The sequence below is a fragment of the Trachurus japonicus genome, chromosome 6 (assembly GCF_045865225.1).
Source record: "Trachurus japonicus isolate A0001 chromosome 6, Traja_1.0".
In the NCBI taxonomy this organism is placed as follows: Eukaryota; Metazoa; Chordata; class Actinopteri; order Carangiformes; family Carangidae; genus Trachurus; species Trachurus japonicus.
In genome coordinates, this window is record NC_140912.1 from 33,306,532 (window position 1) to 33,331,398 (window position 24,867).

Below are 24,867 nucleotides of genomic sequence, written 5' to 3' on the forward strand. Positions count from 1 at the left end.
CTTTCTACAGGGTCTATACAGGAATCTTGAAGTTAATTTTAATACCTTTTAAGACTTTTTCAAGACCTTCTCAATATTTTCTAATACCTCACCGCCGCTTCAAGCTGTAACCATTTACATCAGTGACACTTAAGTTAACAGTTTTAGTTTGTGATAAAGACTATAGACCATTATGATACAACATAGGCTAGGATAATAAATAAAGGCAAAGTTAATCAAAAAAAAAAACATTGCTCCACTCTCAAAAAACAAAAACAACAATCTTCTTTTTCATGTAGCCTACCGGTTCATCTTTGTTTTTCAATAAAATTAATAAATTCACACACTTTTAAAATGTTTTTTAGGACTCAAACTCTTGGACAGCTAATTCAGAAAAAAATAGCTTCAAAATGTAAGACTTTATAAAGTCGTGAAAGGACTTTTTTATACTTTTTAAAGGTCTTGATTTTCCCAAAATTGATTTATCACCTTTTAATACCTGCAATGGTGGTTCTTCTGGATGTTTCTTCCATCTCCACACAGATCAAGGTCGACCAGGCGTCTAGCTCATCATTTCAAACTTCTACCATCTAAGAAACATGGATGGAGGTCACTCCTCACTCCCTCCTCATGGTTTTTGGATCATCAGACAGGTGTCTTTGCAAATTTTGGCCAATGACCTGTAGAAACCTTTCAAAGGTGATTGCTATGATGAAATTTAGCACAGGTTCCTCCCATTTCTCTCAAAGTCTTCGAATGGTTCATTGAATATTTCAAAATATATTTCAGTTCTTCTGTTTTAATACATTTGCAAAAAGATCTAAAATTCAGTTTAAACTCAGTCCTTATGGAGAAACGAGTGTAGATACAGAAGAAAAATGAATTATCGTCATAAAAATGTGAAGAAAAAAAAAAGTGAAGGGGTCTGAATACTTTCTGAATGCTCTTTATGGAATCATGCTTTAATCCCTGCACTGAACCAGTTATTCCAATTGATTTCCCATGTGTTAATCCGGGGCTAAGACTCTGCAAGAAACGCGTCTTTTCGGGACAGAAATGTAGGTCAAGTGTCCAGACGTCATCTTGACCGGCCGCCGTTTCCACACCTTCATTTGCATTTTTGACTTTTTCCATAATTACATGCCCAATTATCCCGCTGCTTGGTGGCCTAGTTTGCATGGCTGCCTCCAAATCGAGTGGAAACTGAACGTGGCTGATTGTCTTTTTCTTTCTTTTTGCAGCCAAAGGAGCCGAGTCGCGGGTCGGTCGGAGGACATGAGGACGGGATCAGAAACATAAACTGTGGAGTGTTTACATGTATTAACTGCTGCCTGTTTCACAGTCTGGTCGCAGCTTAAGTATGAAGGTCAAAGACCCGATGAACCCGAGTTTACACAGACGAGACGCTGAGGAGGAGGAGGAGGACGTAGTCAAACCTCTGAATCAAGAAGCGAAGGTCAAAAACCCCGATTTATAAAGCTATTATTATTATTATTATGTACTTGGCACAGCTTTTAAAAACCCACATGTACCGACTGGCATTTGTGCAGTAATTTTAATGTTTTGTTTTGTTTTGTTTCTATTGTCTTATCCATTTCCACTATTTTATCTTATGCCTGTTCACTGTTTTTCTGTATGATGTTTTCTTACTTTCTAATTGCTTTATTTTTTCAATGATATTGTATTTGTATTTTGTGAAGCACCTTGTAACCTTGGTTTTGAAAGGTGCTATAGAAATAAAGTTTAATATTATTATTATTTTTACATTTTTCTATTTTTCTAATATTTGTGCATTGTGAAGTTGTTATTCTTCTCGATTACTGTTACTTGTCTATCAAGTGATTGACCACGGCTGTGAGTATTTAAATACATCACTTCCTGTTGGATATTGCACACTGAGAGGAAGACGTTGTCGAAACCGGTCTGTGTGTGTTAAGCGCCGACGCAGTTTACAATAAAAAACAATGAGAAGGACACGAGTGCTTTCTTTCAGTGCAACTTTTGGCCGTGCACCTCTACAGTTTGTCCCTGAAAGTTTTTTGAGGAGTGCGTGTTTTTCTTTGTTTTGAACCATATCTTTTATTTTGCCATCTTTCTTTCTGTTATTATTATTATTATAAAATGTAGATAAGTTTCAACAGATTTTACATAAACACTCATGTAAAGTAAATATGTATTGTGTTGGGTAGTTTATGGAAACTCTGTCAATTACATAATGTTCATTTAAGTCATTATATATGGTATTTTATATTTAAAAATCATTGTAATATGAATAATTACAGCTGTTACATAAATAAAGTGGAGGAAAGAGTTGGGTGAATTTTCCAAATGATTAGGCAGTTTATCAATATCCATTATCTGTCTGAATGGATCAATTGAGAATAGACAGTTATTTAGTTTGACACACCTTCGTCACATCTGAGCTGAGCAGCAACAGTTTCAGGCAGCAGCAGCTTCGCTCACGGAAACGTCTGCAAAACAAAATCTGAGAACGTTTGATAAAAACAAAACCAGACAGAGCTGCAGAAAATCCATATAAAATATTTTATGAGAACAAATTGAAGATTTAATTCATAAATCTCGTCTTATCTGTTGCTGTTTGCAGTCTATTGAGATTTAATTTGAAACACTGGGTTTTTCTGACACCACAATTAATACTATAAAAAACAACATGTGAATTAAATGTGTTTGCATTCAATTTGCTGCAAATAAAAAGAAAGATTATTACATTTATCAAATGTTTAAATGATGAAAGAAGGGAAAAATAATTTAACAGAATGATTGTTTTTATTGACATAGCCATTTTTACATTTTAATGAAGCATTCAAAACAAAACTTTAATAAACAGACATGTAATATTGTGATCTTAAACTCAGATAAAACAAAAACAACAGAAATAAAAGCGGTGTGTGTTCATATTGGAGGTTCATCAGTGAGTAAAATCAAACCAATACTCATCATTAGTTCTTTATGATACTAAAATTCAACTGAACAAACATTAATTAGTGTTAGTGTTTATGGGATTTATAGTCTCTATTTGTAATTCTCTCTTTTCAAATCTGATGGAAACACAGGTCGAGTGTGGGATTCACATAAAAAGCCCATTTCAGGAAAATACATGAAGATATATTATTTAAAAAATAGATATCTCAGGTACATATTATTCATATTAGGTTTTTTTCTTTCTTTCCGCCCTTTTTTAAAGCATGTAACAAACCGTTTATATATAAGGTGGCCACACCTCCCCCTTGAAAAACAATAAAATAAATATTGCTCAGGAGACAAACAATAAATACTCAGCAGTCTGAGAAACGTAACACAAACACAGAATTCACTCAAATTCAAAAAACAAATTCAAAACAAATCAAGACTCGACACTCGGAGCCGAGTGCTGCTGTTACTGATCATGTTCCAGTTATCGATCATCAATAATGTCCCAAAGGCTGCCAATCCCATAAGATCATTTTTTTTTTTTTTTTTAATCTTTGTTTCATATTTACTGGAGAATATTTTGATTGTCAAAATATCGATTTTGTATTTTATACAAATGTATCCTTAAACCTGTGTTTAACCTTAAAATTGTGTAGAGATTTGTTCAATCTAAATGAACGTGGACAATTTAGTGAGTGAGATATTCAGTGATAAACTTGACTTATATATATTTAAATGTAATTGTGACGTTATTTGAAATGGTACTGGTCGCGTACATTTGTTGGTGTTGGTCGGTCAAACCAGTCAATACTGTATTTAAAGTCCCCCTGTTTAGTGTTAATATGTGGATATGTGATATCAACAACTGTAATTCCCTGTACACACTCATAAATGGATATAACAACACACTAGAATGAAGCTGTTAAGTAATGATATAAAAATGGTGATAGTTGTCAATAAACTACATTAGAAAACATTTCAAATGTCTGCATAGCTGTAGATGTATGTTATTAAATATTTATTAAATGTTTATAAATGCTGAACTGGGGGACTACAACAGTTTGTGTTGTGGTAAAATTAGCTTCAGTGACTTGTAGCAGAGACGTTCTAATATTGTAGAAGAAACTACCGTTAGCTTAATGGAGGAGCAGGACAAGCTAATGTTAGCGTCACAAAATAACAAGAAAAACTTAAAATGAGTTTATATTTTGAATCCTGGACGTCCTGATTGAAGGTTTCAATCTTAACAGCTATGTGATGTAACATGTTTAAGTGTTTAGTTTAGTTTAGTTTTTGTTTTATGCTAGCTAATTGCTAGCAACTAACTGACGGACTAACTAGCTAGTAAGCTAGCATTGATTTTAGTTTGGTTCAAACCCTTGTGTGTTAAATGTTTTTATAGCTGTTATTGTTAACAATTTAAATGAAATTATATTTCAAATATTCTAATTTAATAATTTAATCTAATAATAAGATTTTTTTTTAAATAAAACTAAGATGTCTTTTAGTTTATGCTAGCTAGCTGATAGCTACTGACTGACGTACGAGCTAGCATTAAATTTAGCTTGAACGGTCAAACCCCTGTGTTAAATGTTTTTAACACCATGACCTCATTGTTTACAATTTTAGTTAAATTGTATATTTCAAATTATTAAGATTGTAATAATTTTTTTTACGTAGAAAGGGGAATCAAACTTAATTGGTAAAGTCTTTAAATTACCACGGTAATTAGCTTTTAAGGATTTTTGAAATGATGGACACGTGTCGTACTCTGAGCTGTTCCTGTTCGTGTCAAGTGAATGTTCAACTACTATTATTATTGTGTATTATTGGGAGCTACTTTAATTACACACATCTTGTTTAAAAACCACAAAATTATAAACTCTTACCAACAAAAAAAGAAAAAGTTAAAGAAAATTCCATCATAATCCATCTGAAAATAATCACTAGCAGCTGCTCTCGGCTTCGTACTGAACAACTTTATAAGCCGTGTTTACATTAAATGTTTTTTGTGTTGATCCGTCATTATTGCGACATGAGATAAAATAAGATACGGTGAGATGATGTGATACGGTGAGTGTACTGTAGTATTGAGCTGGTTTTCTTGAATTTAATTAATTACCACAGCTGCTGTTTGAGCTAACGGGGAAGACGGGCAGAGCTTTGTTGATTTCTAACCAACTGAAACTTCACTAAACTTTGCAGATTTATGATCGCACAATAAAACAGGTTAATAATAAAACTGACGGACTGCTGGCTGCTCCACCCTTCATTCTGTTTCTAATAGGTAACACAGTAGTTTTACTGCTGCAATGAGGCAATGCTTGTGCTTTTCATATAATGCTTTAACTTTCTAGTGCCTAATATAATAACAGTGTTTCATCTGTCGACCTGTAACTCATCTTCACAGAAGAAATTTTTCTCTGAAACAGTCAACGCCAGTGAAAAAAGTCATTTCAGCTTGGCACAGATTCTAATTCAGCCAAACTTAAGATGCCAATATTGAACCTAATATCACTGATAATTATCATCATCATCATCAGCTGCCTTTAGCAGGAATTTGACAAAAGCAACAAATAGCCAGAGTTGAGAAGGCAGCTAATAGTGTGTGTGTGTGTGTGTGTGTGTTTTGTACGTTATCTGTGGAGTCGTTAGACAGGATTTTAACAGGGAGTCTTCAGTTCAGCTCTAGTCCTCCAGCGTGCTCTTGGATATGAACTGCAGTCCTTCCTCCTTCAGCCGGGCCAACGCCGGCCCGTAGATCTCCTTCGTCATGGGAACCACCAGACCTTTGGTGTTGATTTCACCTGTAGAGGAAAACACACAGATTTAGTTTCATAAGTTCAGAGGTCGCAGTCTGAAAGGAAGGGGTTAAAAAAATAAGATAACTTTAGCTTTACAGGTTAATAGGATAAAGTAAAATTAATTTTAAAGACTAACATAATCATGTATAATTATGTAACATTACGACACATGACGCAAATACTCGGAACTACTTGTTCTTTTGAAATCCCTCCGCCCAGCAGCCGTGTCTGGAAAGTAGTTCCGGCTGAATTTCCCTCTAAAACAACTCTGTCTGGTAACGTTGTGTTATTATCTCATAGCGTGGTGAATGTGCAGGTCACAACTTGTCCACCAGAGCGTTGTGGAGTTGTTGGATTGTGTATTTGATGAGTTTGATGATGAGGGACAGGTTGACCTGTACCGTTCACCTCCATTGTGTTCACTGAGCAGCTCACGTCTCTGCCCCGCCGATCTCAAAACAAAATGCACCGATAATTAAAGGTGATGAACCTACTGCTATGACTATAGGGATTATGGTTAAAAATGTTGAACTATTCCTTTTTATTAAGTCTTTATTGTCAATGTTATTGAGAATTTAGTTCAGTAATGGTCCCGGGGAAGTGATGTGAGTGGACGAACTTAGATGAACTTACATCAATATTCGTACTTTACGGTTCATCGAGCTGCTAATTGATTATTTATTTGTTTTTCAAAATCTGCATTTTATATTATTTCCATAATAATCCTCAGAATAAAAGTTTGTCATGTAGGATTTCAGTGTGTGTGTGCTACTGACCGTCGAGCATCATGCGAGCAGCAATGGCTGCTGGGTAACCCACGGTCTTGGCCATGGCGGAGAAGCCGTCGGGGTCTCCGTACACCACCAGGCTGATGTGTTTGGTCTCCAGCTCGCCGGTCGGGTGTCTGATCCCCACGTCGTTCCTCATGATGATCATGTCTCGCTCGCCTTTATCTGAGAAAGGAGTTATTGATTACAGTTCAGAAAGTTTTTATTTTTTAATATCCACATAGAATTCAATTTAAAATCAGTTTAAAACCAGTGAGAAATAAAGAAATCAGTTGTTTACCAAGTGTATTAAATTACTGACATTTAAATCACATTACTGTCAGTGCTTCCCAACAGTTCTATGATCAACTTGTCAATCAACTGATAATGAGCTGTCTACTATTTGAAGATCAATTAAATACTTGTCATTTGATCGCTGAACAAAAAAAAAACATTAAATAAAATTAACCTGAGCTTTAGAACAAAACTCAATCAGCTGCTGTTTATTGTTAAAGAGAACAAATTACAATAATCAATAATAAATAAGCAATCTTTATGTGCAGCCTTGACAATTGTTTCTAAAATAAATAAATATAAATAATTAACAGTTGTAAAAGGTAAAAAAAAATAGAAGTTAAAGGTTAGAGATTATGGATTAAAATTACCAAGAGGTTTCAATCATTTTACGTTATATCCAACTCAACCTGGATGGAAAATGAATGGACCAATTAAAACCAGATAAGTTCAGTTCTGGTGTAAATATGATTATTTTTTAGGATTAATTATACTGGAGACGGTTGTTTTTCAACCAAATCCCCATACAGATAGAGTTTATAAATCAATATTACCAGGAAAATATTGAATTCATTCATTCTGCTAACTTTTGAGGACTTTTGGGAAAAAGTAAAAACATATTTCTATTCCTTTTTTTCTTCTGGTTTCTGTTTTGTTTCTCACCGAATGACAGTTTAGCCTCCAGATGTTTGGCCACTGCTGCCAGAACGCTGTCGGCGTGAGGCACCGACTCATCGCTCAGCATCCCAAACCTAAACACACACACACACAGAGAGAGAAAGAGACAAAATAAAATAAAATAAAATAACATAAAATAAAATTAAATAAATAAAAAAAAACAAGACTTTTCTCCTCACAATAAAACAACCTTCACAAAGCCGTATTAAAAGCTTTCAAAAAGAAAATGACTCTGCCTCGCCGCCGCCCGCGGCCCACACATCCTTGGCTGAATCTAAAGAGATGAGCAGTTGCTTTTGTCGCTGCTTTTGCTGGTGAATTGAATAAATGAACAACAAGTCATTCAATTTGAGCTGCGAGCGCGTTGGCTTTTTACCCTTTTTTATTTTTTAAAAGGCACAGATGGAATGTTTCCAACAGCTCGACGCCGCCAAAGCCACCGCAGGAATTTACGTTTGAATGGCCAGCGCCAGCGGGAGCAGAACAATGACGGCAAGCACGGAGCCTTGGTCTAAAGAGACACCCTTGAATAAAATAAAAAAATAAAAAATATATTAAAAAAATCTGATTTAAAGTGCGGAGAGAGCGAGCGCGTTTCTCCACTTAGAGCCGAACACTCGACGTAGGAGGAAGAGCTGGAGAGCAGCAGCAGCAGAAACCTCGGCCTTGCTCTCCTCTCGCTCCAACATCCAGCACGCTGCTCAAGCTCCAACTCTGAAGAGCCGAAGGAGGAGGAGGAGAAGAGGAGGAGGAGAGGAGGAGAGGAGGAGAGGAGGAGGAGAAGAGGAGGAGGAGAAGGAGGAGAAGGAGGAGAGGAGGGGGGCAGATAGATGATGTAAACCCCCCCACTCTGCCTCCTCCACAGCTGCTCGCACCATGAACATGGACATTGGAGGAAGCAGAAGCAGGTAAACGGGTCCCAGAGTGGGAGAATCTGAAAACACCGCCCCAGCGTTTTCATGTAGACGCCCAAAACGTCTCTCTAGTGAAACAATGGCTGAATCCCAATTCCTCCCTTGGCCCCACCCCTTCCGCGTTTGCGGTTAGGGTGAAGTGGTACGGCTGTCTCGCCATTGAAACTGAGATTTTACAGAGGCACACTTCAAACCGAGGGCTATGACAAGTTTCCCATAATGCATAGCTGTTTTATTTCTCACTGTAGCGGTGTTATTACGTCATTTTGTTAAAGGGATAGTTCAACATTTTGGCAAATTGGCCCATTGCCATAATCGCTATAGTCATAGCAGTAGGTTCGTTACCTTTAATTGTCGGTGTAAGCTATTTTTAGAACGGCGGAGCAGAGCCGTGAGCTGCTCAGGGCTATGCTATGGACGCTAAGGGAATTTCTTGGTTTCAACTCATCAAACTCATCAAATACACAACCCAACAACTCAAAAACGCTGTTGTGGACAAGTTGTGACCTGCACATTCACCACGCTATGAGATAATAACGGAACGTTACGAGACGGAGCTGTTTTAGACGTAAATTCATGCAAAACCGCTGATGCGCGTTGCGTTCAGGGACAGTTTTTCAGCAAGCAGACTCTGTATTTACCCTGTATTTACCTCGAAAAAGGCTCAGTTTCGTAACGTTCCATTATTATCTCATAGCATGGTGAATGTGCAGGTCACAACTTGTCCATGAGAGCGTTTTGGAGTTTTGGGATTGTGTATTTGATGAGTTTGATGAGGGAAACCGAGAAATTCCCTTAGCGTCCATAGCATAGCCCTGAGCAGCCTGCCGCTTTGCTCCGCCGTTCTAAAAATAGCTTACACCGACAAATAAAGTTAACGAACCTACTGCTATGACTATAGCGATTATGGCAATGGGCCAATTTGCCAAAATGTTGAACTATCCCTTTAAGTTTTAATATTTTTTCATGCGGCTGTTTAGACGTTTGCTCCGATGTTTTTCGGAGAAGTGAAGCTCCACCTGTGGAGCAGATCAACGGTTCGTCACGGAGACACCACCCCGTCCGGAGAGCTCGTCAGCCGGCCAACCTCCGTCGTCATCCCGGGAGAAAAGACGATCGCTAATTAACTTACCCGCAGGTTTTTAAAGGTTTACCGCCGGGTAGTTACATTCTTTTTAGGAGATAAATGCTGGTCTCATTGATGAAATGTAACAATTGTGGCAGTCGCATTAGTTTGTTTGAATTAAAAGTGAAGGTTCATGTGTGTATTGGACAGAGGAGCAGCGCTGCCTCGGGGCTCTGGAGCCTACGTACAGAAATCACCACATTTACATCAATAAATAAATGTTTTACAATGAACTGATCATTCTTCATTAAATTTTATTTTATTTTATTAAGTTAACGTGGTTCTGAATAGAGGATTTGTGGCAAAAGCTCGTCACGTCTGCTTATGTGAAAGCCAGCAGAGACGACTGATGACGTATGTGATTGTTGAAGTGGTGTCCCAATTCGTAGGGGTCGACTTTCAACCCTACTCCTTGTAGCTCCGTTTCAAGGGCAAGGGTTAAGGGCTAGGGGTAGGGCTAGGGGTAGGGATGAAAAATAGAATTGGAATTGGGCAAATGATGTCATACCCCCCACCGCTCTCAACTCTAGACGTTACAGTCCATGGACGTAACAACAACTACTACAGCTGACAACTGAATCTCTCCCGTTAAATCATCATCCAGAGATAGGGATACTTCCCCCAAAAACAATAATTCACCAATCATCTCCTCACTGTCATGCCAAGGAAGGGTCTGGAGAACTTTCAGAGTCATCAAAACGCTTTAGGAGTTCCAGGGGGGGTCCAGCTGGTGACGGATTTTCATATAATGGCGGCGGATAGAGTTCACTTTTGAATGGTCCAAAAAACACACAACAACTCTGAAAGTTCTCCAGACCCTTCCTTGGTGTAACGGTGAGTAAGATGATTGGTGAATTATTGGTTTTGGGTGAAGTATCCCTTTAAAGGCGTTGGACAGTTTGGTCTCTCACCATCTCATCGTCTCCATCCTGAAGTCGTCCTTCCCGATGCGTTCGTACACGGCCGCTTCAAACGCCTCCTGGGACACGGAGGAGGACAAACCCATCTGCTTCACCAGCAGGTCTTTCTGTAAGGACAGAGGAGACAAGGTCAACTCCTACATCCTTCACTGTCTCCTTCACTGTCTCCTTCACTGTCTCCTTCATCCTTCACTGTCCAGGGATGCAAACGGGTCAGGACCAAAAAAGAGAGGAATTGTCTGGCGTGAGAGGGGGGGGTGCTCACCATTAACAAATGATTGATACATTACAATATCACCCCAACCAAGTATTGAGTGCATATAGATGGACATAGTTTTCAGAAGGCCAACATTTCTATATTAAAAATGCTTTAAAAATAAAATAAAATCCTTTGCAATATTTCAATTGTGGAGATACTGATTTTTAGGTCTTCACTGAATGTTAGTCATAATTATTACTATTAAAATAAACTGAATAAATGAAGACATGGGATGTTTCATTCAGTGTGTAATGGACATATATATAGCCTAATGTGTTAATTTCACTTTAATTGAACACATTCTACATGGCGGAGGCGACGTCTTTCCACTCAGGGCTTCCTTCACCTCTGAAACGGGGCAGAGCTCCGTGGAAACATCTGCCTGACACAGCAACATAGGGAACCGTGCATGTCCGCGGCGCACAGCTCCACGGACATGCACGGGGGGAAAAAACGTCGTCGCCGCTTTGGGTAACGTGCGTGCACGTCGCGCGTCTACTTTGGAGGTCGGCTGTTATCAGTATAATCAGAGACCATGAATGAGTTCGCCTCACGTGATTGTCACTGTCAGCCTGTTAGAAAAACATTTTACTTCATTGCTGGTATTGTGCCATATCTTAACTTAATATTTTATTGTTTTGGGGGTAAAAAAAAAAAAAAAAAGCACTACAGAGTTAATAATACAGTATTAGACATGTGACTACCAAATGTCAACTATTTGGGTTTTGTTTTTGTCTTTTTGATTTAAAAAAAGAAAAAAAAGAGAGAAAAAAAAAATCATATTTGTAAGATTTTGGTCGTCTTTTATTTTCATTTATTTATTATTTATTGTTAATTTTCTCATTGTTGGTATTACGCTATATCTTAGCAAAATATTATTATTATTATTATTTTTTTTTTTTTTTTTTTAGGGGTTTTTTAAAAAAGTGCCTAGAAAGTGACTACCAAATGTCTACTGAATCTTTGGTTTTGTTTTTTTTTTTGGTTTAAGAAAAAAGGGGGGGGGGGACAAAAACAAAAAACAACTGGTTTATACCTGTGCAACACAGGTGTGCTCATCGTAGTACCTAATATGTTGTACATACTCTTCAGTAAGGCTGATGTTTATGTGGAGCAGTAAAATCGTCCTCTACTTTCGAAAGTGATAAATTGTTCTGTGTGGTTTTGAAAATACTCAGTACGCCACTGTTAGACTTTGTTCTTTACATTTACTTCCTTTAACAAGTGTAACGGATGTTTCATATGTGTACTGTACCTTGCATTGAATAAAAATTGTAAATTAAAAAAAAAAAAAAGAAAAACATTTTACTGACCCGAGCTGAGACGCTGAGACCCCCCCCCCCCCCCCCTCAAAACAAAAACTCTTCGGATCAGAACGATTCACACAAGTCACCTAATTGGTCATGAAAAAAGCGAGTTTCGCTTTTCGGCGCGCTGTTTGCATCCCTGACCGTCTCCTTCTCTGTCTCCTTCACCCTCCACAGTGAGCTCAGACACTTGTAGAAACTTCAAGGTTTAACTTCTGCAGGTGGGCCACTCTTTGTACATTTCTCTTTGTTGCTTTGTTTCCACATTATAAAATAAAAAATAAAGATTTTATTGAGTGAGTGGGGGCTGAGGATTTTTAAAAACTGCTCCTCCTCATCATCATCATCATCCTCCTCATCATCCTGTTTTTGACTCCTGAACACGCAGCTCATGTGTTTCATCTCTTTCATCCATCTCAGGATAAAAGGCGACAAACAGCATCCTGTGTAAACTCTCCTCGGTGTCAGCGAGGCCTCGGCATCGCTGCAGCCTTGATGTTGACAAGCAGCTATTGACGCTGGTAATAGACTCTTCAGATAAACCCACTTCCACGGTCGGACGAGGCTTCAAGTGGACGAGCCGCAGAGAAAACAGCTCATTTTTATACAAACTGAACTGAACTGAACTGAACTGAACGCTGCTGCAGGATGAAGTGAAGTGGAGAGGAGGCAGAGCCCTTTCAGTCCCTGTGTTTCACCGTCTTCAATCATGATCTCCCTTTGAAAACACCGAGATATGTGACTTTGCCATTGGTTAGACCCAAGAGATCTTTATGTGCCCAGTTGAGGGCTGGGATTCTCCCTCTGGCAACAGAAGTTGGTCGGTTTAACTCAGTACCTGAGGATGAAAGACTCTGCACATTATGTAATTTAAATGTAATTGAGGATGAACTGCATTTTGTGTTTCATTGTCCGTTATATGACGAAGCCAGAACAGGCAGTTTTTGTTTCAGAAAATGCAAAATGTGAAACCTGAGTTGTTTTGGGTTGATGATGATGAGGTAAAGTTGGAATTAAATGGTTCTTCAGAAAATAAGTCTTTACTATAGCTACTTTCATAAAAAGTGCCTGGTCAAAAAGAAAAAGTGAATTATTTATGTGAATCCCATGTGGTTTTTGTTTTTGTTTGGTTTCGTCTGTGCTCTGATGATTCTGTTTGGTGTCTAAATATGATGATAATGTGTCTTGTAAGCCCTGATAGGCTGGGCGCCTTAATTGGTGCACGACACGTAAATAAATATAAATTCATTCATTCATTCATTCATTCACAGAGAGGCTCCTCACTGCAGCTTCTTACCCAGGAGACGGGGGAGGCCGTGGGCTGCAGGGCGGGACACGGCTCGCTGTCGATCAGACCCAGTTTCACAAAACCACTCATGGCCTTGGAGAAGCCCTGGAGGAGCAGAAGGAGAACTCAACTCAACCACAAACAACAAACACAAACGAGAAAAAACTAAAAAGAAACTTCATTATTTCAGGTTTTTAAAAAGCTCCATGTTTTCTATTTCTCCTTCTGTCTTTTATTTTGAAGGGCTGATCCATGAGAAGATCTAAAAATTAAAAAAAAGTTTAGTTTTCCATCTCCTCTCTCTCTCAGCTTCTCTCTGGAGCTTTAGTAACAGCAGGTTGGTATCAGCCAATCAGAAGAGAGGAGGAGGCTCTGAGCCTCTCTTCTGATTGGCTGACTGTTTTCTAAAGTGATCCAATAAAAAAATAGAGCAGATTTCAGAATAAAACACTCAAGGAAACTAAATCCTGCAAAGTTGTTGGATGATGTTGTCCAGGTGGTGAGGGGGCGGGGCTTAGTTGTGACATCACAAAGTGACAGGAAGTCCTGACGGCTGGTTTTAAGGCTCAGTTTCTGAATACAGGCTGTGTGCATTTCTCTGTGGACTGAGGCTTTGATACTTTCACAGTATTAATATAGAACCTAGAGCTGCTTTATAATCACACTACACATGGACATCTACCTTTATACTGTATGGAGCTTTAATACAAACATCTACCTTTATACTGTATGGAGCTTTAACACAAACATCTACCTTTATACTGTATGGAGCTTTAACACAAACACCTACCTTTATACTGTATGGAGCTTTAACACAAACATCTACCTTTATACTGTATGGAGCTTTAATACAAACATCTACCTTTATACTGTATGGAGCTTTAACACAAACATCTACCTTTAGACTGTATGGAGCTTTAATACAAACATCTACCTTTATACTGTATGGAGCTTTAACACAAACATCAGTCTTTTTCCTGTGTTGTACCTTGAAGCGCAGCGTCCCTCTGACCAGTGTGTGTGCGCTCTGGATGCCGTACGACTCGGCGTATTTGGTGCTGTCGCGGTTTGGAAATCCCTCCAGGTTGAAACCGGGCAGGAAGTCCATGGCCGAGGACGAGTCCATCAGAGAGCCGCCGGCCGGGACGCTCACCACCTGCAGCAAAGCAAACACGAGACACACAGGTTCAGATTTGTCTCGTTTTATATTAATAAAATAATGAAAAATAATAACATCTTTAGTTTTTGACCCTTCGGGGCCTCCGTACCTGGTCGTCTTTGAGGAAGACGGCCGGGCTGATGGTGTTGAGCAGGACGCCGTACGGGCTCCAGCTGAACTTGTAGCGAAGAGGATTGTCTGAACACTCAGGAGCAGGAAGACCGCCGCAGAACGAACTGTACGACTCCACCTGGACCAACACCACCGATAAAATCAATAATCAATCAACTTGTCAGTCTCAAGTCAGTTTTAACAGACCTCGTTTTTAAGTACGTTTCGAACAGAAATTGAGGTTCTTTCATCATTTTAAAGTCGTTAAAATGTCGTTTGGTGATTTCTCTCCATACAGGGTTCCTACGCAAGTATGGAAAAGTATGAAAAATGGAAATTATTGTATGGAAATATATTTATCTTAATACTTATCTGAGTTTGGTCTTATCTGAAGTTATCTGGGTTAATTATTTTTGTATGCGCTATTGTACCTAGCTACAATCTCCTGGAAATTATTTGGTTACATAATGGCATACACATTCAGAATAATAAAAACAAATGATTAATTGCATGATTTTTTAATATAATTCACAACTATTTACTCAAATATCACAAATTATTTGAATTTTTTTACAGAGAAGTCTGGAAATTAGGGTTTGGAAAAAGTATGGAATTTGGAAATTTCTAATCATCAGAGCTTCATCAATACATCCACATGTCTGAAGAGAAAATAAGCTGATATTTATTATTTTAAAATAAATATTAATGTATAAAATTAAAATTTTTATTATATATAATTCTTTATTCACTTATTTTTTCTCTTGTTTTGACAATGATTTCTTATTTTTAATAATGGTGAACACGATCTATAGAGACTGAGATTGCTCAAATAGAATTTCCTAAGTGAAAAGAAGTGAATCACTTTGCTCTGCCTGAACATGCACACACACGCACCCAAATGTTGAAATATGTGTGTGATGTCTTTCTGCTGTTTGGATATTAAACATTAAATTGTGAAACAGTCCTGGTGAATCAGCGCTGAAGCGCAGGAGGAGGTCACAGTGAACGACAAACCTTTTTTTTTGTTGTTTTTTTTGTTAGATGTGTTAATGTGTCCGGGCAGAAAATGATCGACTGAATCTTCTCACTGATCAATAATCAAAACTTAATTCTTCTCCTTCTACTTTCATTCATCCTTCAGCCCAGCGTCTGACCTGGATCTGTCAGAGTCACAGCTCTGAATCAAATCCTTATTGATTTGGAGAAACTGCTTCAGGAAGAACACACACACACACACGGTCAGACTGTGTGTGTGTGTGTGTGTGTGTGTGTGTGTGTGAGATAATGATTGTTTGAACACATGTAGTCAGAGTGGTATTGATCCGTGGGAACAGACTGAGCATGAGTCCACATGTTGCTCAGCGCTGAATTTCACACAGGCTCCAGAAACAGACGTCACATATGAGGTGACACTGTCTGTGTGTGTGTGTGTGTGTGTGTGTGTGTGTGTGTGTGTGTGTGTGTGCTGACTCACCGTGCAGCCGTCTGCTTTGGCCTGGTCGATACACTCCATCGCCAGCATGTGGTCGATACCCGGGTCCAGACCCATCTCATTCACGATGGTGATGCCCGCCTCCTCCGCACTGACACACACACACACACACACACACACATCAATATATACAGTATCTATATATTTTTTTCATCCTGAGATTTTTTCTGTCTTTTTTCTCTATAAATATCTTCCATTGTATCAAATGGAAGCTGCAGTAAACGCTGAAGAATTGATTAAAAATCACCTGCTCTGCAGCTCCTTCATGGCCGGACTCAGGTAACTGGCCGTCACCATGTTCACCTTCATCTTGATGCAGTGTTTGGCGATGAGCGGGTGAAATGAGTACGGCAGCATACTGAAGAGAGAGAGAGAAGATGATGAAAGCTGAGTCTGGTTCATTTTTCACTGCTTTAATGAACAGTACACCCTCAGGGGCAGATACAGAATAAAAAAAAAACATTTATTAACTTCTATTAGCTATTTTAACTAACATCTCCTTTAGTTTCCAGTCAATTTCCTGGGGGAAAAAATCCTCATAATTTCTTAAATATTGCATAATTATCACTGAGTTTTGAAGAAAAAATTAGCAAATTATGTGAAAATTCAGAACTTTACAGCTAATTACTGGCTCGTTGTAGTTAAATTATGGATCCAACCTGCAAGGAAATAATCTGGAAAATCTAATAAAACCTTTTTTGTGCAAAACTCAAGCTTTGATTGGTTGTTGGGACTAAAATTCACCAACCAAACAATTAAGCTAGTAGGGCTGTAAGTGTTGTTTAGGCTCCGCCTCCTTTTGGGGGCAGGGCAAAATCCCACCAAAAGTAAGATGGAAAATACAATAAAACCTATTTTTGTGCAAAACTCAAGCTTTGATTGGTTGTTGGGGCTAAAATCCACCTGTCCTTATTCTCGCCAAACTGTCACAATGGAGCTTGTAGGGGTGTAAGTGTTGTGTAGGCTCCGCCTCCTTTTGGAGGCAGGACAAAATCCCCCCAAAAATAAGATGGAAAATACAATAAAACCTTTTTTTATGCAAAACTCAAGCTTTGATAGGTAGTTGGGACTAAAATCCACATGTCCTTGTTCTCTTGCTGAGCCAAACTGTCACAATGAAGCTTGTAAAATCTGACACAGTGTTGTTTAGGCTCCGCCTCCTTTTGGGGGCGGGCAAAATCCCACCAAAAGTAAGATGGAAAATACAATTAAACCTATTTTTGTGCAAACTCTGGCTTTGATTGGCAGTTAAGGGTTAAATTCAAATGGCCTTGTTGTGTGGCTGAGCCAAACTGTCACAATGAAGCTTGTTTAGGCTCCGCCTCCTTTAGCAGGGCTCGACAGTGCGACAGTTTTGCTCGCATTTGCGAGTTGATAATAGCCCGTGCGAATAAAAAATTGCATTCAGTCGCATCAGTGCGACTCGGACAGAAACTGCATGCACCGCTTTGCATGCTGTTTAACGTGAGCAGTATCCCCCCCGCCCCGCCCCCCCTGCCTGTTTGGTGATTTTGGCCGCCGCATTGATTAAAGCTTGTGTACATCGGGGCTGTTCAGATGTAACGTCTTTTCCGCACATTACTTTCAAGGTAGACGCGCGTCATGCACGCCAAGGCGACACCGTAGCAGCGCACATTCGGTGCGATGCGCTTTTTTTCCGTGCACGTTCGACCTGCTTCTTCCTCCGGTACACGGTCTCGGGCTGTGTCTCTCCTACTGTTTCACACGGAGCTCTGCCCCAGGTGAAGGAAGCCCTTAGGTGGACGTGGCCTCCGAGGCTACCGCGGAGCTATCAAAAAAAAAAACCGCTTGTCGCGGTGAGAACAGCTGACATGTGGTCACAGTCTCACAGTGCAACATTCATATAAACTTCAACCTCAAAGCTCCCTGTCTGACCTGTCCCTGAACATCACACCGGGGCAACATGGAGCTGCTTGTGTGACAGGTTGTTGAGGAAAAATGTTTGGTGTTTTTACTGTTCTCAAATGTAAAAATGGGTCATGTTGGACCCTCAGCATTATTTAAGGCTTAAACAGCCTGCTACAACATTTTTCATTGTGCTCCTAAAAAATCTTAGTGTAGAGCCCTGTATGTAATGTTCAGCTTTTTATACTGAGGGAAATATAGGTTCACTGCTCATCAATACCCCCACCCCTGGGCCACATGCACACACATACAGCGTAAAACTAAAAACTAATATTGGTTGTAATAAATATTCTATTTTCTCACACATATTTGCATTGTTTGTCTTTCCTGATTTTTGTTAAGGCAAAGAGCCAGTTAAAACATTAAAAATTAGTCTACAGGGTTAGGATTATAGGCTAAATCTACTTTATTTGTTTGAAAATGATATTTTCACCAAAACTACAAAATTTTTATTGTGCTACTAAAAAATGTTGTGTGCTACTAAATTTTTCAGCATGGTAGCACAGTGCTACTTGGAAAAAAGCTTAGCGTCAAGCCCTGTTTAGGGAGAAAATTAAGACTTTTTATTTAGAATAAAAAGGAGACAAGAAGCTTTTTTCTTTTTACTGCTTGACAACTCTTTTCCCTGTATGTTGTGTGACTGCAGCGCCTTTACCTGATGACCAGATCATGGTCTTTGATCAGGGAGTCCAGGTGTCCCTCCTGGCTGCCGACGTCCAGCGTGACGGGGATGGTGTTGGGATATTTGGCTGCCAACTCCTCCGCCTGTCTCAGCAGCACTGAAGCTGAACACAGACATAAAAAACAACAACAACAGAGAAACAGCATCAACCAGAGGCAGGAAACCAGCAGGTCAAGAGAATAAAAAACTCATTTTGTTGGACAATAATTGACAATCCTCGTCTCTGAGGTGGTTTGATCAATAACTGACAGTGGAGAATCACTCACCCACAGTGACCTGAGTCTTCTCATCACGAGTCAGATACTCAACCACGGGTGTGGACACGTATCCTGAACCCAACAGCAGGACTCGCTTCATCCCAGCCTTCTTCATGATCTGAGCCTTCTCCCTGAACGACATCACACACACACACCTGTAGGGCTCAGGTACACCTGGACATTTCCATGCAAGTGACTGGAGGACGAGAGGATGAATCTTGAGGTCGGGGTTCTCCGTGACACAGATGTATTTAAATGGACAGTGTCTCTGAATACTCTGACTGTGAGTTGATTCAAATCAAAATATATTAACTAAACAAATATAATCATTAAACATGAGAAGAAGAGATTGTATCTGTTGAAATTCATGATTTTAACATTGGACAACGTACAAGAATAAAGGAACAAGATGGAAAACAGATGCTGTATGTGCATGCAGGAGGGGAGCAATGTAAAAATAAATTATATAAAATTAAAATGTAATAATTAAAAAGAATTCTATGAGAGAAAAGCAAATTTTAATTTAAATACTAAAACTACAAACTGCTGCATCTCCATGGTTGGTTATTGTTCTTACAAAATAAAAGCACATCAATGGCTTGAAAACCATGTGAGCCAAATGTCAATATTAATATTGCTCAATATTCAACTGTTTGTCATAATTAATGTTTTTAAGTTAACAAAAAATGTACAGCAGTAGTACATTTATCTTTTATTTATTATAGTCATTTGGCTAATCTTATGATTAAGTAACCTTAACATAAAGTGACACTAAAATAAAAACACCAGCTGCATTAATTTAAATATGACTATAATTCGATCAATAACTTAATTTACTTACACTTTTAATATCAAATAAGAATATTGCTACTGTATTTTCAGCCATTAAAGCAGAAGTAAGTGATATATTTGTGTTAATATAAGTCTTAAATAGTTGTATCTTCCGACAGCAATCACTTACATAGAGTGTTTGGTCTGAAACACGGGTCTGTCAGTCACTCTGCTCTGCTCTGAGCCGAAGAGAAAACATTTATCGTATCCTACAGTTTTTATCCAATGAGGAGAGAGAACGGCATGCAGGGCTGTGTGTGCAGCCAAGGGACGCCGTGAATGTGGCGACGTAGGGACGAGGACTGTTATGGTGCGTTCAAGGAAACTCGTATTTTTCCGACCGTGAAGTCGTACCAGTTCGATCTGGTACGAGTTCACCGGTCGGAAGTTACGAGTGGCCGTTATAGTGACTTTCACAGGTAAAACAGGTCGGAAAAACACGAGTGGGTTGCCTAGAACGCTACAAAGTCGTAAGTTGTGACTTGAAGCTGTAATTTACGATTTCAAAAGCCTGCCTGGAACGCAGCATTAGCGAACGACGACCGGACCACTTACTTCTGCTTTAACTTTAAAATTCAATAAAATACCAGCTACAGTAATTTAAATATTATGACTATAATTCTATCAATACTTTAATTGACTTAATTATTGTATTAGTCAGAGCTACAGAAAACACTGCTCACTACTTATATTGTCAATTCTTTACATCTTCATAAAAGGAATAAAACATCTAAATGTGAGATGTTCATTCATTTCACATTACTTTCTTTAATAATGCAGTTAAAGACTCAGTTTGCATCTATATTTAGTATATCTATATTAATACCAGAGCACTGAGGTCTGGTTTCATTTCCAACCCTCTTAATTAAACCCAGGTCGTCTCCAAACAAGTGGATTCAGTTAAAAAGTGTGATTTTGCACGGTGGATTATCTTAACACCATAACAACAATAACACCATAATGGAGGCATCACCCCGAACGACTTGTGGCATTAATACCCCCTCTCCACAACCCCCCCGCCTCAATTCCCCCAGGAGTCAGAGCCCTGCACTCGTTAGCTTTGGCCTAATTGGATGCGACACCGCACACATGCACGAGTCACAGCGGGGTTGACCGGTGGTGGTCGGGCCGCCGCCGGGCCTCAGCTCCTTAATTAAAAACAAAAAGAAAAGAAAAGAAAGAGGTTCCCCTCAGGAGGATTTCTCCCCGAGTTTACATATCTTAAGGAGCTCGGAGGATTAAGATTTGGTGGCATGGCTTGTCTGGAAAAAAAAAATGATACTTAGGATCAATTAGGAAGAAAACTCATCAAGTCTGAGAAGAGTGTGTGGCCTAAATATGAGCGAGGAGAAGCAGCGCGAGGCTTCCTCTCATTCGGCTGTTTAAAGAGTCTGAGTGTTAATAATCTACAGAAACAAACAGTGTGACTGCTGCAGCAGCTGAATATATTTGACCAAGCTCATTTAAATGACAGATAAGCTGAGAAAAGAAACGAGTAGCGAGGCAATCGACAGAATTTGAAAAAAAAAAATTAATCAAAGCAGATTTAAAAAGATGAAACTTAATGAACAAGAAAGCTGCGGAGGATTTTTAATGAATGGTAAACATGCAGATGAGTGGATTTTATTTTAAGTTTTTTGAGAGGAGTCAGAGGAGAGGATTGAATTCTTGAAATCTCTGTGAGTCCAGAGCAAACGGATGTTTTATGCAAACCTTAGCTAAAGGGACAACTTTAAAAGTTAAAGGTCAAACACTAGTTGTCTTCACCATGTTAAATAATTGTTGTACATGGTTTCAATTTAAGTTATTTTTCAATGATAGATAAATAGATAGTCCTTTATTGTCATTCAATCATACATAATAGTGTTCAGAGAACGAAATGCCGTTTATATCAATAAAACTGACCTAAAACAACCAGAATAAATAGGTAAGTATAAAATATGCATCGTAGAAATACTGAAATAATAAGTAAAGTGATAAGTGCGGAATCAGACCATAGGTTAAAAAATTTGGGCTAATAGTTCCCCTCATTTCCAGTCTTTGTGCTAAGCTAAGCTAAGCTAAGCTAAGCTAAGTTAAGCTACTCATCCTCTCGTCTGACTTGCGTGAAGATGGTCGACAAGATTTCCCAGATTGATGGCGCCGACAGATGGGGTGATGATTTTATTTATCTTTTTTTTTTTCTGAGTGTGGGTAAAGTGAAGAAGGAAAAAAAAACATTTCTACCCCTCGATACCTAAGAGCAAACTCCGTCAGCGTCTGTTGTTGGTTAGCAGTAGCAGCAGCAGCTAGCTTACTAGCACACTAGTAAGCAATTCAAGGTGTTAGTGCAGAGGCAGGTTGGCACAGCAGACGCCAGAGGAGGGCAGCACTGTGCAGGAACAACCACAACAAGACGTAAAGGGTTAGTCGCTACACGTCGCTAAAGACGTCTCGAACTGCTGGGTTTAAAAAAGGTTAGAGAGAGAAAACAGCAACAACAACAACAGGAGACTATAGCAGGAGATATAAGACCTACCAAACATTTAAAGGAGCTATTTGTTCAGTTTGATAAATGACGAGCAGAAGTGAGAAAAAGTAAGAGACATAGAAGCTATAAATATACAAGAGTGTTGCTTCCCATTACTGGAGAGACTCTTCACCACAGCATAACAAGACCGGACCAGGTGCAGCTACTGTAGGTAGTTAGCATGCTAACTTAAATGTAAGAAAACAAATGAAAGAAGTAGAAGCTAACCAAGATTTAACGTTGGTGTTGGTTTCCACCTTTGGAGACTCACTACTATGAGCATGATGTACCAAGACATGCTGGAATTAGCTAGTTAGCACGCCCAGCTGGGGCTAGCTAGTTAGCATGCTAACTTCAATGTAAGAAAACAAATGAAAGAAGTAGAAGCTAACCAAGATTTAACGTTGGTGTTGGTTTCCACCTTTGGAGACTCACTACTATGAGCATGATGTACCAAGACGGGCTGGAATTAGCTAGTTAGCACGCCCAGCTGGGGCTAGCTAGTTAGCAAGCTAACTCCAACGTAAGAAAACAAATGAAAAAAGTAGAAGCTAACCAAGATTTAACGTTGGTGTTGGTTTCCACCTTTGGAGACTCACTACTATGAGCATGATGTGCCAAGATGCGCTGGAATTAGCTAGTTAGCACGTCCAGCTGGGGCTAGCTAGTTAGCAAGCTAACTCCAACGTAAGAAAACAAATGAAAAAAGTAGAAGCTAACCAAGATTTAATGTTGGTGTTGGTTTCCACCTTTGGAGACTCACTACTATGAGCATGATGTGCCAAGATGCGCTGGAATTAGCTAGTTAGCATGTCCAGCTGGGGCTAACTAGTTAGCATGCTAACTTCCAAAGGTAGTGAGAAAATAAAAGTAAAACAAGATGTTGGTTCTTGAAAATAAAGGTTGATTTCTTCTAACAGGTACATCAATGTTAACGTTAGCTTTGTAGCACTACCAAAACAAATAGCTCCTTTAAATAAGCTGCTACCAACTGTAACGATCAAACCCTAGGTAACTAAGGTGAGCTACATGAGAAAACAGAGGTTAAGTGTTACCTGTCTCGTAATCTTTAGACATGTCATCCATTGACTGGTTGCATTAACTCAGATGGAACAGGTGTGTGCCAAAGTAATTTTGTTTTCGTTTTGTTTTTTTTTACATTTATATGAATATTAAAACTTTAAATGAAGTTTGTTATGATCTCCAAACAGACAGATGCTTTTCCAAAAAGTCAAAAACACAGAACACAACAGGCAACAGAGTCTGAAACAAGTCTTACCTTCTCTCACGAAGTTTATCAATGTATTCAAACTTCGGTGTAAGAGCTCCGTTTGAAGTGATGACGGCCTTTAGGGGGAATAAAAATGACAATAAACCTTAGAAATAATGTTCTTTATCTTTTAATATTCCTACAGAATTTTAAATAAACAAATCAATAAAGTGCTCGTGCATGGTGTATTTTTTACTGGCCATATGTACAAGTGATGCTCCACCCAAAAATGAGATAAGATATCTCAGAAAATAAGATCAAAAACAGTGATTGAATTTCAAATGTTTATTGTTTTATTTATCATTAGATGTTTAACATCTTTTATCCAATCCTCTTATCTAAATCATTTTAAATCCCTCAATGAAACTTGGTAAATTGGTTTAAAATGTCAAAACTCGGGCTTACGATCCAAGATGGCCGCTCAACAAAGAATAAAAGCTAAAACATTAAACTGTTTATACTTTGTTTTTGAGTCATTAAATCAGTCGTAGTGACAGTATTGATCAAATTTTATCTGTAGATGTGTTGTTGCCAGTTGCTATTAAGTAACAATGGTAACAACAGCAATAGCTAACGACAGGGTTGCTTTTCCAACAGCCGAGGCTCATGGGTATTGTAGTCTTTCTTTAGCGCCATTAGCCAAAAATATTGTTGTGTTTTTTGTGATGTAAAAACAGCAGCTACTTCGTTTGTTATATAAACTGTGTGTGACATTTACTCACGTCTCTGACTTGTGGGCTGAAGTCCTCCTCGTCCAGCGGTCTGTTGGCGTCCGACGGCAGCTGATGATGATGACACAACACTCAATTTACAAAACAGGAAAATAAATGGCAGAACAAACAAACAAACGAACAAACACCCGTCCTGTCCTGTCTTCCACCACGTGAAACCCAGCGCAGCGCTCACCCAACAGCAAACCTGACTCTACCCGACGGCGGCGACGACGCAGAGCGAGACAGAGAGAGACAGACTCACCTGTCGCCCAGGTGTCTTACCATCTCCCAGATGTAGGGGAAGAGCCGGTCTCCGAAGTACTCGGTGGCCTCGATGGGAAGCTGAGCCGGAAGGTTGTCGATGGAGCACATGAGGATCCCGTTGCCCTCCACGCTGGAAACAGGTCACACGTCCACATCAAACACAGACAGGTGTTATTTTTCTTGCTTTTAAAAGGGATATTTCGACATTTTGGCAAATTGGCCCATTGCCATAATCCCTATAGTTTTAGAAGTAGGTTTGTTACTTTTAATTGTCGGTGCAAGCTATTTTTCTATCGACGGAGCAGAGCTGTGAGCTGCTCAGAGCTATGCTACAGAGGCTCATGGGATTTCTACGTTTCCCTCATCAAACACATCAAATACACAAT

At 39.1% G+C, this 24,867-nt stretch overlaps 1 protein-coding gene across 1 annotated transcript in view; it reads right to left on the reverse strand.

Moving 5' to 3' along the window:
• Positions 1-5,129: 5,129 nt before the first annotated feature.
• Positions 5,130-24,867, reverse strand: part of aass (aminoadipate-semialdehyde synthase) — a 33,113-nt gene continuing 13,375 nt past the window's right edge. Inside the window, exons 11-24 of the mRNA XM_085780252.1 lie at positions 24,500-24,611; positions 24,227-24,286; positions 23,514-23,581; positions 18,904-19,025; positions 18,611-18,740; positions 16,277-16,387; positions 16,012-16,120; positions 14,536-14,676; positions 14,256-14,423; positions 13,277-13,372; positions 10,405-10,520; positions 7,439-7,527; positions 6,491-6,667; positions 5,130-5,717 (exon numbers count right to left, since the gene is read on the reverse strand). Coding sequence (XP_085636378.1) covers positions 5,599-5,717; positions 6,491-6,667; positions 7,439-7,527; positions 10,405-10,520; positions 13,277-13,372; positions 14,256-14,423; positions 14,536-14,676; positions 16,012-16,120; positions 16,277-16,387; positions 18,611-18,740; positions 18,904-19,025; positions 23,514-23,581; positions 24,227-24,286; positions 24,500-24,611 — 1,618 coding nt within the window. The 3' untranslated portion in view covers positions 5,130-5,598. The remainder of the gene's footprint in view (positions 5,718-6,490; positions 6,668-7,438; positions 7,528-10,404; positions 10,521-13,276; positions 13,373-14,255; positions 14,424-14,535; positions 14,677-16,011; positions 16,121-16,276; positions 16,388-18,610; positions 18,741-18,903; positions 19,026-23,513; positions 23,582-24,226; positions 24,287-24,499; positions 24,612-24,867) is intronic.